We start from the raw sequence: 18,780 nt of genomic DNA, 5'->3' as shown, positions 1-18,780 counted from the left end.
CATCTTTATCATCGACATAACCAAAAGTTGACTCGACTGAATTGCGGTTTTGCGTTTGAGCCCTTTGTTTGCTGTGTGGCAAAGACTAACAAGGATTTGGATGACAAGTTTTTTTTTCTGTGTTCTTTTTCTCGCTTTATTTTGTAATAACACTCTCCTTGTGTGATATCTGGTTACAATTCCTGCCTTTTCGGGATTACCTGCCCCGCCCTGATTGTATCCACGTATTTCTAATCACTCTACTGCCCTTGTGTTTTTACCAGCCTTCTCCAGAGGGGTCTACAAAGTCAGATTAGAGGGTTTACGTTGACCCTCAAGCCACAGTTTTTCAAATTACGAAAGTTTACTTCAGGAATATAATGACATCTCTATGTAACTTATGCTTCTATTGGCTAGCGCTCCAACACATTGTACGTGATAGGCTAAGGGGCGGGGCATATCTAAGCGGTTGACCAATCACAACAGAGCCAGCCAGCTAACCAATCAGAGCAGACTGGGCTCTGGTTTCAGACAGAGGGTGAAAAGAGGTGCTGCAGCACAGGCAGTATGAGAGAAATAAAGAGCTTTTTGAACTTTAAATCATGGAGAAATGTCACAAAATACAAATATGAACCTGAAAATGAGTATAATATGTCCTCTTTAAGCTCGCTTGTGGCTCTTTAACTCGACCTCTTTTTGTTTTTCCAAACCTAAAAACGTGAGAGTCTTTCCAGACACTATATCAGTCCCTCGTTACTCCATGATGCCACATATCTCACTGCTGTCACATATCTCACTATCTCTCCCGTGCGCTCTCCTTCCCTCGACCCCTCGATGAAGCCACTGCTGACGGAAACACATCTCCATGGTAACTGTAACCAAACCCAACGGTTGCCTAGACGCAGGGTTTGAGAAGTGCTGATGCCACGGAGAATCTGTTTACTCACAGAGACACAGCGTACACCTCAATAAACCCACAGATAGTTTTATTTTAATAGCCTCCTCTGTCGATAGGAGCCAGCTTGTTTACTGTGTTTACGATGCGGGATCAGTCAATGGGAAACTGTAATGAAGTGTGCGTAGGAGTGTGTGTTGTCCTTGGTCGTGGGTAACAAGAGCTGGTTCTAACTGGTACAAGACTGGGAATAAAAGTGATTTTAAAACCTACAATCAGCTGCTTAAGTGTGAATAATACAGTATGGATTGTAGGTGGAGTTTAGTAGTGTGTGATTTTGACAAAAGACAAGAATGAGTAAGGGTCTTCTTAAGTATAGGCAAGAGATACAATTAGGGTTGGGAACCGAAACTCGGTTCCAGATGAGAACCGATAAGAAAATGCCGGGTACCGGGTACCCATACAAAATACACAATTTTGGTTCTGCTTAACGGTTCCTAAACGCGGTAGACCCTGTATTCCAGCGGGTCCGTCTGCACCGCGGTGCTGCGGTGACCCGGTGGAATACAGGGCGGACCTGGAGAATCACAGAACGGCCGGTCGTCAGCGGGCCGTTGACGGCCGGCTCGGTACGCTGACGGCCGGCACCGCCCTTCATTTTTTTAAACGGCATCATATAAATTGCGCTGACAGGCGACAGAGGTCCACAGTTGCCCCGCAGCGATGCTCCCCCGCCCTCCCGTAGACATTTCACGAGCTCAGTCACTTCATAACACCAAAGATAGGTCGCGGTAAACACTCTGAAGTGAGGCTCCACTACACTAAAAAAGAAAAAGAAAAGGCAAAGTGTAATGCCTGTTAATAGCTTGCCACAGGCATAGCTCAGTTAAAATAAAGCACAGCTATTGTGCAATACATTTGTATTGCATGTATATTTTTTAGTAACAATTTCAGTTAAAGCTTTTAAGAATAAATATATTTTTGTTATCTAAACGTTTGACCTCTTTATTTTACAATTTTGGAATCGAAACGGGGAATCGATAAGAACCGGAATCGATAAGCAGAACCGGAATCGAAATCGGAATCGATAAATTTCAAACGATACCCATCCCTAGATACAATATGTATGATGAGATGAAAAGTCCAGCTCCGACCCAGAAAAAAATACATTAATAATAAGAACAAGGACAAAACAGAGTTAATCGGATCCATTCAACATTTCAAATAACAAAGCTTTTCCTATACCATTGTTTCACCTCAAACTAAAATGAATTATTGTTTAGATTGTACTTATTGTTGACTTTAATCCAATTAGAGCTTTGTTGATATGATTGACATTGTGGACAGAACAATGGTGACAATTGCAACAAAAATTGGGACAAGCCCGGATGAGATAGAAAACAGCTACTTTGATTTACTTCCCAACATAAACCAGCAACTACTGCAGTTGTGTGCTCTCTAAAAATGACTTTAAATGCCATTATTACTGTTTTATTAGGGCAAAATAATGATTATAATGAATATGATTTCAAACGAGATGATGTGAATAAAAAAAATCTGTCAAAAATATCCCAATTACTACATTTTTCCCAAATGATGCAGCCCCATTTTAGCCGTATTTTAACCAGTCTTTTGCAATGTCTTCGGTAAAACATTCCTACGACTATGATACATTTAATTTAGCTGACGCTTTTATCCACAGCTACTTACAATAAGTGCAATAAGCCATAAAGATACATACTCAGAACTACAAGGAAATGCAATACAATGTCAGTTTCAAGTGGTGTAAATCTGCTGAGAATATTATGTATTATATATTTAGCAGGAGTTTGTCCTCATCCATGTTTAAGTCTGTTTTCCTACTCTGCTAATAAGAGAAGACTTTGCACAAGGATATGATAAGACACAGCATCCATTAGATTAATCAGAAATTAAATCAGGATCAATGATACGTAAAGGAGGACCACACATGCTCCTTCAGAGTTGTACCGTTGACCTTGCAGAGCGCTAGCAGAGGTCAACTCTCTCTCATCCGTCTCCATCCGTCTCCATCAGTCCTGCTCCGGTCTCTTTGTCGCAGCTGCTCTATTGTCCTCTGATGGCCACATGATTCACAGCGACCTTCACACCCACCCTGCATCTGATAACACACACACACACACACTCTATAGGCACATCTAGATCACAATGACAGATTGACGTGTGTGTGCAGACCGACCTCTAAATTCAAACCACTGTCTACATCTTTGTAGGCATGATGTGTTCAAATGTTGTCTTCTGAAATGTAGTTGTTGGCAAGAAACTTGATTAAAAACGATAGTTAAAGTAAATGTTGAAGAGAAAAAATAATATGATGTCCTGTTTAACTTCCAACTCTAGCACCAGGCAGGGAATGAAAATCCAAACTACTTTTGCCCATTTTTAATCGAAGCAAATATTTGAAAAACTATTCCAATCAAGTATTTACTATTCATTTAAGTTGTGTGTTTTGATGCAAACAGTAGATGGAAAAACAGTGCAACAAATATTATAAAATGCCTGAAACGCCTCTGTCGGACTCCTTTGTTTACTTCCTTATCATAGTGACATCACTTTGTAACACTTGCACTTCTATTGGCTAGCACTCCAACACATTGTACGTGATAGGCTAAGGGCGGGACATCTCTAAGCGGTTGACCAATCAAAACGGAGCCGGCCTAACCCTAACCCAGCTAACCAATCAGAGCAGACTGGGCTCTGGTTTCAGACAGAGGGTGAAAAGAGGTGCTGCAGCACAGGCAGTATGAGACAAATAAAGAGCTTTGTGAACATTAAAGCATGGAGACATGTCATAGTAGAGGCAGTTAACACTAATATTAACCAGAAAGTAGCATCATATGACCCCTTTAAGGTTACAAACCTTAGTAGACTGCTTATTTAAAACTTTATTTACATTGTTTGCTGATATCTGATTGCATTATAAAGTACCTACATGTGCAGTATCACTACACTACAACAGATGGTAAACTACAAGAAAGATCAATACTCATCAGTACCTTGACCTCCACTTAAAATCACAGCTCCACCTGCTCGCTCTGCACTGACAGACGCACATAAACCTCCGACCAGGACAACTGCTCCCTGAAAGACTCCTGGAAATGAAACAGCTGACAATAAAACTCTTCTGAGTCTGCCCGAAACACACTGCTGTCAAATAAATCCAGTGCGGCCGCCACTCTGGATCCATTTACAGGGGAGGTGGTGACCGATATCTGACAGCTGTAGACGGATGGCTTTAGTTTATGAGAGAGTCCAACTGCCGGCCCTCCTCCAAAGATTAGTTTGAATTAGCACTGACTTCTGGATGCTTCTGTACGTCTCTCCATTGATAAACAGCTGAGATACTCACACACTGGGCATGAAGATGACAGTCTGTTGTATTTAAGGTGGTGTATATATTTATGGAGTTTTACATACAGATTAAAGACAAAATAGAGGTCTATGGTAATAATGCTACATGTAAGCAACAAATCCATAGCTTGAGGAGAGCCTGATATCTTTAATGTAGGTTACACTGAGTTACTGTCAGGGTTGGGGAAAAATAGGACCCAAATGCAGATTGAGGAGGGAAGCAGGTTTCAAAATGAAACAAAAGGCGAGCTTTATTCACAAAAGCTGAAAAAACAAGAATCCATGACCAGGCACGAGGTAGCATCCAAACAAAAGGTGACTGTGACCAACATGAAGGGAGACATGAACGACAAATAATGAACCAACACCAAACACAGGAAGAGACTAAATACAGGGAGGGGTAATCACGAGACGAGAAACAGCCGGGCAGGGAAGGAGAAACACAAGGGCAACAGGTGAACACAATCAGACAATCAGACACACCAGGGAAACTAACGACAGGGAGGAAGACAAGACACAGGGAGAACAGAATTGCAAAATGAAACCATGACAAGACAGACCAAACTAAAACCGTGACATAAAACTAAGATCGTGACAGTTACAAAATGACGTGTTCAAGCTCTCTTCATGTATAATGAGTAATGTTATCATCATGATGGCTACAGAGGTAATCTTGTCAAATGTAGTTTTTGGTGAGAAAGAGAAACCTGTTGTTTTAAGGGGAATTTATCACAACAATGTAATGAAGATTTGACAGAGGGAGTTATGACCTGTGTAACGGTCATATACGAGCTCTAAGGAGATTATTATAATAACTTAAAATAAAAAACCGATGACTATAAATGGCAAGTTTTGTGTAAATCAAAGTATGATTTGAATACAAAAATACAGTCAAGTTATTTATTTCAATTGTGTGATTTTAGGTAAATACCCTCCTGTTCTGTAGATGAAAATTATAAAATAAAAGGATAACATTTCAAAATGTTGATGATCTACGCAGACTTATGGCCTATACAATTATGTTTCAGGAAGGTTTCATGCGTGTAGTGAATGTAGGGAAATGAGGGTCCCAATTTTGGATCATAAACCATAGTATGGGTGGCTGTGGCTCGGGGGTTAAAGGGCGTCTCCCAATCAGTCAGTAGTTTGATACCCGGCACTTGTAGGCAAATTTGTTTGTTCAAATACTCAACCCCAAATTCAAGGTTTCAAGGCTTTTATTGTCATGTGTGCATAGCAGTAGTTATGACTTAGGTCACAGGCTCCTCTCACAGTGCAACACAGTAAATCAAATAGAATATAATCGAAACAGAATATGATAGCAACTGTGCAGAATAGTCTATATACAGTCATTGCAATATTGATACAATATGTAAGTTGCAAACAGATGAATGTTATGTATGTTCTTTCAAATGTCAAATTGCTCCTGTAGGCATGTCTACAGTATGGATGTATGTAAGTCACATTGTATAAAAGCTTCAGCTAAATGACATGTCTGGGACCCCTGGTTGTGGGTCAATGGGTGGGGGTGTACATCCATGCACATGAATTAATTAATCACTTGACAGAAGTGTCCTTTTTGGAAACCTCATATAGAATAGACGTGTATATTATCCGGCTGAACAAAACGTGCATTTATCTAACAGGTTCGTTTTCCACAGATCTTATTTTTTACAATATTCCAAAAGCCTATGGAGAAATCCCATTACGTTATTACTTCCGGGTCGGCCTACAAAAATACGTCAACACTGCACCACTCTGTAGCACAGTTGGATGTGATGTGGGTTTCAGGCCACACTGTATCTCTGCTTACCTCTGAAAGACATATGACTAGACCAGTGCTTCTCAAAGTGTGGTCCGCGGACCACTGGTGGTCCGTGAGCGCCCCCTAGTGGTCCGTGAGTATATTGGTAACATTTCACATTTGAAATAAATAAATAAATGTAAGTTTTCCGCACTCTCGCGGGAATATCTCCGCAATGGAGCGAGCTTAAGTTTCACTTTCGATTGCATGATATAGCCCAGCGCAACACCTTCATCACACATGTTGCCACTTGTTTGTACCATTTTCAGGCGATTTGTAAAAAACGATGTGTTTTTTGGATATTTGTGGAGTTAGGTGGTCCGCGAGTGTTTTTTTAGTGGTTAAGTGGTCCTTGGTATGAAAACGTTTGAGAAACACTGGACTAGACTAATGTGTTATGGGTTTCAGGCCACACTGTATCTCTGCTTACCTCTGAAAGACATATGACTAGACTAATGGGATTATGTGTGTTGGGAGCCCTCATAAATGAAGTCCCCGGTGAGGAGCAGGGAGCCCTGACTATCCTTTAACTCGGTTTAAAGCCTCTCGGTTCACACTCAGTCTCACAGAAGCACTAACCCTGTGCTGAGTTTAAAGGAGCTGAGCTCAGAGCGCCGGCTGATGAAACAAGGATGGCATCTCCCTTTGTAGCAAGAAATACATTTATATTCATCATTCTTTTAAGATTATTCCTTGAGCAGTCTGGCTTTTATTGCTTTGTACTTTTGAGGCAGACAGGAAGGATAAAGGGTCACGTGTGAACCCAAACAATCTCAATGTCTTATTTAACGGTTATATATCTGCACGTCATTGTTATCCAGTCTGAAAAAGATCTTTCTGTGGGAACCGTAAAACTAAAAAAGTAGGATTTCATTGTAATGTCAGAAACTGAAATTAATGAGTGAAGACAAAAAACAACACTATCAGAAACAGGTTTTACATGCACCCACACATTCAGACCTTTTTAGTTTTTTATGTTGTAAGTTTTTGTATTACTTTCTTGCATTATTAAGTAATAGTACTAGCAGTTGAATAAACAATCACACAACTAACAGTAAGAGTAATGGTAGTGCTGCCTAGTGGATTTCGGTTGTTTATTTGATTACATTTAAGATAATGACTAGTGGCAACTACAATAAACCCTTAAAATACCATAGAAATCTTACATCGTATGGTATATATACTTTCAAGGATTCTCAATCTTAAGTATAACATATCTTCCCTCACAATTTTAATCATCTGTCGCCGAATAGCTGCAGAAATTGCAGAAGAGCTGTGTCGTGAATCCTATCCCTGCAGTGTGGTTACATCTCGTTGTTGTTCCTCTACATTCCTCTCTCCTGCTCATTGTATATGTCTGACTTTCTTTTCTACAGAAATGTGAGCTCCGACGGGGCCGAGGCTCGCCGCAGACTGAGGGAATGCGAGGGATTGGTGGACGCCCTGCTGCACGCCCTCCAATCAGCTGTCGGGAAGAAAGACATGGACAACAAGGTGCCGTTTTTACTCAACAAACACATATATTTAAAGGTCACCTGTTATGCAAAATCCACTTGTCCATGTCTCTTCTACATCAACATGTGTCCCCTCTTCTTCATGTCTCTTCTACATCAACATGTGTCCCCTCTTCTTCATGTCTCTTCTACATCAACATGTGTCCCCTCTTCTTCATGTCTCTTCTACATCAACATGTGTCCCCTCTTCTCCATGTCTCTTCTACATCAACATGTGTCCCCCTCTTCTTCATGTCTCTTCTACATCAACATGTGTCCCCTCTTCTTCATGTCTCTTCTACATCAACATGTGTCCCCTCTTCTTCATGTCTCTTCTACATCAACATGTGTCCCCTCTTCTTCATGTCTCTTCTACATCAACATGTGTCCTCTCTTCTTCATGTCTCTTCTACATCAACATGTGTCCCCTCTTCTTCATGTCTCCTCTACATCAACATGTGTCCCCTTTTCTTCATGTCTCTTCTACATCAACATGTGTCCCCTCTTCTCCATGTCTCTTCTACATCAACATGTGTCCTCTCTTCTTCATGTCTCTTCTACATCAACATGTGTCCCCTCTTCTTCATGTCTCCTCTACATCAACATGTGTCCCCTCTTCTTCATGTCTCTTCTACATAAACATGTGTCCCCTCTGTGTAAAGAGATTCTGAAAGTTTCAGGAAAAAAGATTCTCTCTCCTTTTGTCCTGATCCATTTCTATAAAAACCTGTCTGAAAATGAGCTGATCAGATTTTAGCCACTTTATGATGTCATAACGTTTTTTTGGCTTGAGTAACCATTAGCCAATAGGCGCATTCACACCGGAGTACTTTTCCCGTTTAGTTCCGTTAGTACCCCTTATGTTGCCAAAAAGAGTAGGGGGAACTTTTAAGAGTGCCGGGAACTTTTACCCCCATTGTTAGTGCCTGCTGAGAGGTGGTACCAAACAAGTACCAATTTCTATTGGCTGGGCGAATTGCAAACCGTAAAAATTAAAGTTTTGTGAAGCCGCCATTGTATTGTGGCATTAGCATTATTAGCATTAGCATTAGCCCCGCGCACCAACGCAAAGAGAATAACTTATGGCAACACGAAAAAAAACATGGGAGTGATGAGGAGGTGTCGGTGTTCTGGCGATTTACTCGGTACAGTAGAAGCTGCTGGGAGTCCCAAAGCAGAAGAAGAAGAAGTGACGTCAGCGGCTCTTTTGCGTAATCTTCCCCCAGGGAACTTATTCCGGTGTGAATGCGATCTGCTCTTAGTTCCATGGGGGTACTAAGTGCTGGGAACTAAGTACGGCAAAGTACTTGGTGTGAAAGCGGCTAATCACCAACCAAGGTATCACCCCCCCCTTATCACCTGAATCTCCTCCTTGAGCACCATTGTGTTCTTTGTACCAAATCTCTCTCAGAGGGGCGTGGGGAGGGGCACTTCATCTAAAGTGACAGACAGAGAATCAGCACTTTGGAAACAGGGCTGAAACAGAGGGGATTATGGGTAATGCTGCAATGATCTGTTTGGTATTTGGAGCCAAACACTTCAGAGACATGTTCTGAATATATCTGAGACCTATAATATATTGATGAAAAACACTATAATAGGGGACCTTTAATGCAAAAAGTTCATATAATTATACAAAATGACAACAACTCTGTCTCTTTGACCTCCTAGTCTGTGGAGAACTGTGTGTGCATCATGAGGAATCTGTCCTATCACGTCCACAAAGAGGTGCCGGGCGCCGAGAGGTTCCAGGACCCCTCGGCGCCGCAGACCCCCGGCTCAGCGGGACCACAGAGGAAGAAGAAGGACGACGCCGGCTGCTTCGGAGGGAAGAAGGCTAAAGGTATGTGTGATGGAAAATAAGGAGAGGGAGGAGATGTAACAACCACTGATCAGAAAAGTGGAGGCATTCCAAAATCTCTGCCTCTTCAATAAGACACTTGCTAATACATATTATAATAATGTGTCAGATTGGAATACATGTGATTTGTATTGCAAAACAGAAAAGTGTAAAATATTCCTTATCATTGTTTCTTTAGCCTTCTTTTCATTTACTTTGAAGGACTCTTGAGGATGAGATAATAATGGATGGAGAGCATACGAGTTATTCAAACAGCTGTATGGCTGAGATACCATTATTTCCTTTGTTTTCCTTTTCTTAGCGATATTTGATTGCATTGTTTGTTTTCCCTGAGTGCAGGGCTGATACAATTCACCTTTAACAATGACTATGTAAAAAGGAAATGTAAATTGTCCAATATAATGTGCATGTAGACTTATAGTCTTGCAAATAGGGTTTAAATTATACATAAACACGTTACAATGTTTGATCATGTGGGTGGGTCATCCAGAAACTAATATATTTTAGTATTTATTTATTTTAGTATGTGTTAACGCTCTTCAATTAGTTGATTACAATTAACAATTCAAAGTCAACCATATTTTCCCACCATTTTGTTTGTAGAAAATTCTCACAATAATACATAAAACAGTTATTAAAGACTTACAGCGGCACTAACAAATCCAGCCATTTATTCTCTTCAATGTTGCTAGATTTAAATGAACACTTTAAATACAAAGTACATTGGAACAAGTTTAAGCAACATAAACAGGTTTTCAGTGGTTGCCAACATTAAGGATGAGGCCGTTTGTATTTGAGACAAAGGTCTCATCACTGTAGGGTTATGGTACTGTGACTGTAAACACTGTCAGCATTCACCAGCCTGAACGACACCGTTATTTCCCTGCTGTGCACCCTTAATGGCCGCCGTTAATCAGTCAGCCAATGAGGCGTGACTACCAGCCGGTGACCCTCGACTCCTAACGTCTCATTGGACAATCCTTCGGTTCAGGGGTCAGGACGACGCGCAGCGTACATGTATACAGAGTAACCAATTAACCACGTAAATACTTTCTCACACACACATGCTGTGAATAATGAGATGTGTTTAGCTGCTCAGCCCCGAGGCGTTCCGTGAGGAAACGAGGCTCAGGTACAGAAACATTAAACGTGGCTATAAAGGAGCGCAGAGGCGGGCAGTTAAGCGGCTCTGTCGGCAGAACGCTGGGTCATTTGTTACCTTAAGTAGGCTACGTTTGGCCTGCGCTTTAGTTTAATGTCACATTCAGTATTAAATATACCGTTACGCTCGACTGGCGCTTAGCAGCTCAGGCTGATGCCTGGCTCTCATGTCTGTGTCTTAGCGTGTATTTCTGCTCTTTCCAGGCAGAATTAAATGACGCACTTATACCAATTGTCAGGTTTGGGGGAAATAGGACCCAAGTGCAGTTAAAAAATACAAAAAAAAGGTTGTTAACAAAAAGCGAGCATTATTATAAAAAGCCGAAGGCATGAAAAAACAAGGAACTAATTAACAGAAACAAAACCGGGGAGCACGACAGACGGGAACAAACTTACATACGGGAACAGGCAGGAGACACGGACAAGCATAGGTGACAGTGACATGAAATGACGACAAACAGACATGGAGCACAGGGGAAGACAAGACTAAATACACAGAAGGGTAATCACAGGACAAGACACAGCTGGGCAGGGGAGGAAAAACACAAGGGCAACAGGTGAACACACTCAGACAATTAGACACACCAGGGAAACTAACGACAGGGAGAGGGACCAGACATCCCAATTAATACTCCTCTGTCCTCGCGTCACCTCCTCGTGTCTCTCGCTCGCATCTTACGGAGGCGGAGCTAAGACGCAAGGAAGGGAAGCGAGTAAGGGAAAGGAGGAGTCGAGGAGGAGTATTGGGATGAGGCTAGGGAGAGGGACAAGACATTATACAAAGAGGAAAACATTTCAAAACAAAGGTGGAAAACATAAATCCAAAACCATGACACCAATGTTATGTATCTGCTTCACTTTGACTATATCCCATCTTCAATGCTAATGTAGCTGAACAGGCTGATGCTTGGCTGTTAGCGTCTCTTAGCTGTGATGTAATGCATATGCTTCATTTTGATACTGCCTTCTTATCTCTTTACTCTTTCTCTTCTTTGCTAGCTTGTATTCATATTACTTCCCATTTTTATTGGGCCTTTCTGGCTATTTTACTGCCATTGTGTTCTTCTTTTCCCAGGCAGTGATTTTAGAGACACACTCAAACAAATGCTGTTACGTACATGCTTCAATTTGAGTCTATACTGCCCTCCAATCTTGCAACTCTGTCTCTCCTTTGTTGGCTTATATTCATATCTTTCCACTTTTTGTCACTCTTTTCTGGCTATTTTACTTCTCTTGTCTTCTCAAGCTTTCTTTAGCTGATAAACTGGCTTATTATTGGCTATTATTTCCTTTCTTTCCAAGTATATTGCTAGCCTAAAATGTTTTGTGGCTACTTGACTACTCTTTCCTTCAGGCGCTTTTTTCTCAAGCTTTGTTTTAGTTAATAAACAGGCTATTACTTCCGTCTCTTAGCGCACATAATACTCTCAGACACTCTCTGTGCTGTTACGAATATGCTTCACCGTGACTTTATATTAATTTCTTCCATATGCAGGTTTCTTACGGTCATTGAAAACCTGGAAAAGTCATTCAAAATGCTAATTCCAGGCCCTGGAAAAGTTATGGAAAACAATATTGTTCCCAAAGTTTTGGAAAAGTCATGGAAACGTAACTAAAGTTGCAACAAATATAATTAATATTTTATCTAAGCGCCGAAATAGTAATACTATAATGATAATAAATACTGTATCGTAATGAAACGTAAAATGGCATTTAACTGACGAGGTGTTTTGCTGGTGAGAGATTTGAGTTGCTTTAGCGTGTAGAAGCTAGTAAGCCTACTATTGGATTTGTTTTAGATCGGCACGACATGTTTCAGATGCAGACCTTATTTTCCTGTTCCATGTTCAAATAAACCATTTCCAGTGGTACGCTGAGAGAGAGTTATTTTTTTGGTCATGGAAAATCAGGTAAAGGTCCTGGAGAAGTCATGGAAAATCATTGGTGAAAAAGTGTATGAACCCTGAATATGAAAATGACTCCTTTTCATGTATGTGTCCTTTGCTTGAGTATTCTGTATTCATATTGTTATGTTTCACACTTTTTCTGCTCCTGTCTCCATGTCTCTGTTAAAAAGCCACCCCACTCTCAGAAAACACCTCTGGACTGCTAATAGCTTCCCATCTAGCCTCCTCTCTTCCCCCTTTGCTCTCTCTGCTCTCTGATTTTCAGTTTTCTGCTCCACTCTTCCACATCTTCACTAAAAGTTGTACAAACTGTTCACATTTGCTGCACTGCTTCCTGACACACCCACACGTCTTTTTCACCATGACTCTTCTCTCTTCTCCCGCTTTGTGTTTTTTGGCATTGCCGCTGCTTCCTTGGCTTACTATAGAGGAATGGTTTAATCAAGGTGAGTGCCCCCCCTCAACTCTTCTCACTTTAGTCCCCCTCCTCCTCCTCCTCCTCCTCCTCCTCCTCCTCCTCCTCCTCCTCCTCCTCCTCCTCCTCCTCCTCCTCCTCCCCCATGGCTGTAGAATATCGTAGAAATAGTTGTGGGTGTCCTCCAAAAGCTAAGAAAAGTTCCAACAACTTTAGAAAAAGTGGGTTTCTCACTAATTGTACATGCATCCAATCACCTCCCTATTCCTGAGTGTTATAGATCCCCCCCCCCCCCCCCCTATAGCATTAGTTGTTCCTCTAAGATAGGTGAAAGGTAAAGGCAGCTCTTGATGAATCAGGTAAGTCTATCGGGATGATAAGCAGAGCTTGACTAATCAAATGACTCTAAGATGAACCTTAAAACAATGATCGTGTCTGAATCAAACTTAAACCCTCTTCCAATCTGTTTGTGGGGTCTAAGCATACATGTCAAGCTCTGCTACAGACCCTGTTGTGTGTGTTGGTGTGTGTGTGTTTGACTTTGAAGAATATAGATTCCTGATGTTGATTATAGTGCAGTGAAGCTTCCAATATCTAAGATGTGGGCCACATTTGGCTATCCTTACAATGTAGGTGTTTCCCTGCAAACATGTAGATGCTTAAACCCAATCAATTCAGCTCAATGATGCCTATAGGCAGGCGTGCACATCACTTTCTGTGTGAGTCACTCAAATGAGCACCAGGAGACAATGTTTGGTACTCAGGGCTGCCACCGCAAGGTTATGTGTCTGTTTTGCGAACGTCGACGGGGGGGTGTGGTATTGAACGTCGACGGGAGGGGTGGGGGGTGTGGTATTGAACGTCGACGGGAGGGGTGGGGGTGGGCGCTAGTGGAGCATGCGCGTGGAACTCCCCTGCCAGAAGTTATGGCACAATTCCGTTGTACACACCAACGTTAACAGCAGCCCCTGGCCGTTTCTCAATCGCGAGGATGCTTGCTTGGTAGCACATGTCTTCCGAGTCACTTCCTTCAGAAGCGAGGCAAGAATCCTTCCTGGCATTCAGAAAACGAAGAGTGGAACAGGCTAGCAAGTGTGCAGGTGTGCGTCATATGAGAGGCCCCGCCTTACATTTTCCATCACAGATTTGGGGAAATTGATCCGTGTGCAAAGCATTGTGGGGATTTGAAGGACGCAAAGTCTACCCATGTGCAGCCTCGAAATTACCCCCAAACCAAGGACGCGGCCTCGGTGGAATTCCAAGTATGCTGGAGATTGGAACAGTCCTTCGGCGGCACTCGATGACGTAGCATCCGTGAAATATTGGCTTGGAAGCCAGTTTCCTCGCGATTGAGAAACGGCCCCTGTCACTACCCGATCTGCCCCCCTGCCCGATCTGCACTGCGCATGTGCGAGATGGTCCGCCATATTGGACAACTACATACGGCAACTCTAATAGGACACTTGACACAGTGGCGTTTGGCAAAGCAGAAAAAGAACACTCAAAAAACCGAGAGAGATTGTTATTACAACGTGACTGCACTATTATTTAACAACTCTTTTTATTGGGTTCTTTTATTTGGGGTTAAGTACATTGTCAGAATAAGTGAGATACATTTTTGCATACATTCACAGTAAATATTTATTCAGTATGATATAATAAAAGAACCCAATAAAAATAGTTGTTAAATAATAGTGAAGTCACGTTGTAATAACAATCTCTCTCGGTTTTATTAGTGTTCTTTTTCTGCTTTGCCAAACGCCACTGTGTCAAGTGTCCTAGTTGGGTTGCTGTACGGAGTATATGGCGGACCATATACCAAGAGAAACTGAACATTTGAAACTCAAAACAAACATCATTAGTATATATATATATATCTTATTTCTAAATTGTCCTTAGATGATCAGGGAATTCATATTTAAAGTGTGGTTAAGGTCCAGAGCAAAATCTCTAAAAGGAGCCTTTCCTTGATTCTAACAGAGGAGCCTTGAGTCTTATCGAGTCCTTAGATCACAGCTGATGAGCCCCCACCTCAATATTTAATAGTGAAGAAATCTAAATTGGTTTAAAAGCACTTAAATAGATGAACATATATCATTTTTGATTAGCGAGGGAGGGCAAAAAACTTTTCATAGAGAGTGCAAAGATGGCTACTATAAGTATCACCAGTTATACAAATATACAGCAGCCGGTTATATGTTTAATAGTTCTTCCCTAATTGGTCCAAAAGGAGTAGTTTGACATTTTGTGAAAATATGGGAGTTGGGTGAGAAGATAAATACCACTGTGCATGAACTAATGTAGCCTAAGCTAATCACCTGCTGCCTGTCGTGTAGTGTTTCATACAGCAACAGTACAGTGACATGAATCAAGTCCTGTAACTCTCTGCAGGAAAGTGTATTCTCTTGAAACGCTGAACTATTGGTTTGAGGAGCTTAAAGAAAGTTTGTGTGCTGCATTTTCACAGGTCATATTTAGTGACTGGAAGTTTTCTTTTTCATCTAATTGATATCCCTGTTAGTCCATGTGCATGTGAGATGACCTTCTCCCTCTTTCACTGCATTAGTTACAGTAGCAAAGTGATTGTTGAAGTTGTATGCCGTTATATGTGTGTTTGTGTCCGTTATATGTGTGTTTGTGTCCTGGTACTACAGTTATTTCATCTTTGTTGTCATGCTGGTGTGTTAAAAAGCAGACAGTGTGACATGTACGTGTGTGTTTGAACATATCACGCTTCTAGTTCTCTGCACTGTGTACACGCATTCATGATGTGTGTTGTTAAGACCTGGATTAGACCAATATGGCAATACACAAATGGATGTAGCCACTGAATTTTAGCAGCTTTACTCTGTCTTTTAAAACACATATTGGTCTAACCCTGGTGCCTTTATATTAAAGTTGATTTGGGATATAATACTAACTTTGACTTCCTTCCTGTTCCTCTACCCAGGCAGGAAAAACGGTGACAATGACAAAAACTACGACACAATCGATCTGCCCAAGCGCTGTGAGCCGACCAAAGGTAGGCTTTGTCTTTCAAGGAAAACATCTCTTTGCTAACACCTTCACTACTTCTGAATAAGAACATCTCAGAGGAAAGCGAGACTTGAAAAACCTCTTTTAGATGTGTTAGAAAAATCTCACTGGTCACCGGCTTGAGCTTCAATCTCAGGATCCATGTGTCTGTGATCCTCTCCAGAATGGAAGTAGTCATCACATACAGAGCATCAACTAGTTCCTGAGCAGTGTCCTTCACATGCTGATATCCAAGAGAGGGAGTTACACAGTCACAAGATGGAGGGATACCGGGTCTTGTAGACTTTTTCAAAAAATTCTGAATTGTTCTAAAGATTCTGACTTTTTTCTCAAAATCTTGACTTTTTCACAAAATCTCCAAATTCTGACTTTTTCTCAAAATGACAATATTCTGACTTTTTCTGAATACTTAGCATTTTTAATAATCACTGGTCACCGGCTTGAGCTTCAATCTCAGGATCCATGTATCTGTGATCCTCTCCAGAATGGAAGTAGTCATCACATACAGAGCATCAACTAGTTCCTGAACAGTGTCCTTCACATACTGATATCCAAGAGAGGGAGTTACACAGTCACAAGATGGAGGAATAGAAAGCTGTATTCAATGTTTACTTCAGATTAGCTCCACGTCAGAAATGAGCATGCTTGTCATATGTCTCTCTCCATAGAGGCTGAATCATCATGTTAATCACATAGCTATCATATGCCTCAAACAGTCCTGACGCTCTTCTAGGTAATCACACATCCTGTCATGTTCACAGCTACAGTTGGGATACCTTTGCTATCATGTTACTCTCATATTGGAAGAGGACATTCAGTATTTTCCCAACAAGATGATACTCTGCAGGAGAACACACAGAGGAAATGTAGTCAGACCTACGAAGGCAATGCCGGTGAAGTTATGAGTGTTATTGGTTTAGTTGGAGGCAGGTCAGGTGTGATGTAGCCACCTCTTGACCGAGAGAAAGCAGTCTGATGATATAACTTTGTTTTAAGGTTTCGTGCCTTCACTCGAACCGTCGATTGTAAGTCGTCTTCCTGGCTGAACAGAGCTTTGGCAGAATAGAAGAGGCTAGATTACTAACTAGATAAGGATGCATGGGTTCAGCTAATCTAGTCATTTATATCCCTTTCAAATCAATCGGCGCATTGATTCTAAAGTACAAAAAATCCAATGCAGCCATTAAGAAGACCTGCTTATTGATTTGGGTGAGCTACCGTGTGAAGATAAGGCATTGGTATAAAAGGCATAGAAAATGTGCTGTTATATCTCCATACTTCATAAGTGTATCTGAGCTGAATCTGCAGACTTCTGTAACATTACGATGTTGCAGCAATTGGATGTCAGTAGTGGTGCACGATAATTATCGGTCCGATATTAGGAATTATGACGTCATCCGGATAAACCCGATAAAAGTATTAATAGCCCCGATAATATACAATATATATTTTGGGTAAAAAAAAAGAAAGAAATACTGCGGTGTGGGTGGATTGGGATGAGGGGCGCTTGTTTTTCACTCGGCTCCTCCCGTTTTGCCAGTACTGTGGTATTAGTGGTTTAGGAAGAGGGGAGTTCTTCACAAATCCAGCGCTCCCTAACTCATGCCTGGCTGTGACGTAAATGGTGTGCGGCCATGAAGCCAGGACAGTAAACAAACATGTCGCCGGTAGTATGGGACTATTTCAAAGCTTCAGAGTTAGATAGTTCGCTTGCTATTTGTATTAACAAATGCAATGCAGAAGTTCCACGAGGAGGGAAAAAGGCAACGAGCTATAATACTTCCAACCTGATTAGTCTCCTGAAACATCTCCATCGCTACGATGGTGTGTTAAAAGCGTATGAAGACGCCTGCGCTGCTAAACTAGCGGCGAATCCAAAGCCAGCTGCAAAGGCACCGGGGCTTTTACCTATCGACGAGGCTTTTAAAAAAGGCAAGAACTTTATTTGGGAAAATAAATATGGTCACTTTGAAGAGTCAAAACTGTTCTTGGCTTTGTTTTGTTCATAGTAGTAATGCTCATGTCATTTGCTCACTACTAGTCTTTGTTTACCACCAGGTGTGCAAAAACTACAGGTACATTTAATATATATATATATATATTATTATCGGTATCGGTCTTGAGAAGCAGGAAGTTATCGGTATCGGTTTCAAAAAACCAATATCGTGCATCCCTAGATGTCAGCGGGCTTTACTTAACCATTTTCAAAGAATAATAACAGTCTCCTCTCTCCTGAGTCCTGCACCATACTGGTATACTTCTTCTCATTGACATTGTGTGTATAAAGATTGAAGTCAAACATGGCAAACTCACGACATGGAGGTTTAAGAAGTGCAGATTCTCCTCCAGTCTTCAACAGTTTCTATCAGTAATGTTTGACTAAGTGTGTGTATGTGCATTTGAAACACACATATAAGCAAATTACTATGCAGCGCACACATCAGTGCATCAGAACGGTGATAGAATGTGTGTGTGTGTGATACCTTCCTGTGTGTGAAGGTGTGTTTGTGCAGCTCTTCATCCATCTAGAGGAGCCTGTGGAATTTGCCTGCACTTGTTATACATCCTCATGTGGTATTTACCCATCAGCCCCTTCATCAACGTCTAGTGGCAGCCATTCAAAGTCAATACCACTTCCTGCCTGACTGGTAATTAGACACATTAACAGGGCAAAGTGAGTGCTCATTAAATGAGATCACAATTAATTGCCGTGCTTTTTCCAAGTTAAGCCGATTTTGCCTTTTTTCTCTCTCTTTTAAATCACTCCTAAAGTAAAGGCAAGCAGATGAGCTCCAAGGAGGATAATTAATATGTTCCACTCGCTGGGTTTGCATGGGTG

General features: G+C 41.4%; 1 protein-coding gene across 1 annotated transcript in view; it reads left to right on the top strand.

The window, feature by feature from the left end:
- Positions 1–18,780, top strand: part of arvcfb (ARVCF delta catenin family member b) — a gene marked incomplete at its 3' end in the record, with an annotated part of 335,137 nt that overhangs the window by 282,442 nt on the left and 33,915 nt on the right. The window contains exons 10-13 of the mRNA XM_034236288.1: positions 7,445–7,562; positions 9,233–9,404; positions 12,919–12,936; positions 15,856–15,927. Coding sequence (XP_034092179.1) covers positions 7,445–7,562; positions 9,233–9,404; positions 12,919–12,936; positions 15,856–15,927 — 380 coding nt within the window. The remainder of the gene's footprint in view (positions 1–7,444; positions 7,563–9,232; positions 9,405–12,918; positions 12,937–15,855; positions 15,928–18,780) is intronic.

The sequence above is a fragment of the Gymnodraco acuticeps genome, unplaced genomic scaffold (assembly GCF_902827175.1).
Source record: "Gymnodraco acuticeps unplaced genomic scaffold, fGymAcu1.1, whole genome shotgun sequence".
NCBI lineage: Eukaryota > Metazoa > Chordata > Actinopteri > Perciformes > Bathydraconidae > Gymnodraco > Gymnodraco acuticeps.
The sequence above is the reverse complement of the archived record's forward strand: the minus strand, read 5'-3'. Positions and strand labels throughout refer to the sequence as shown.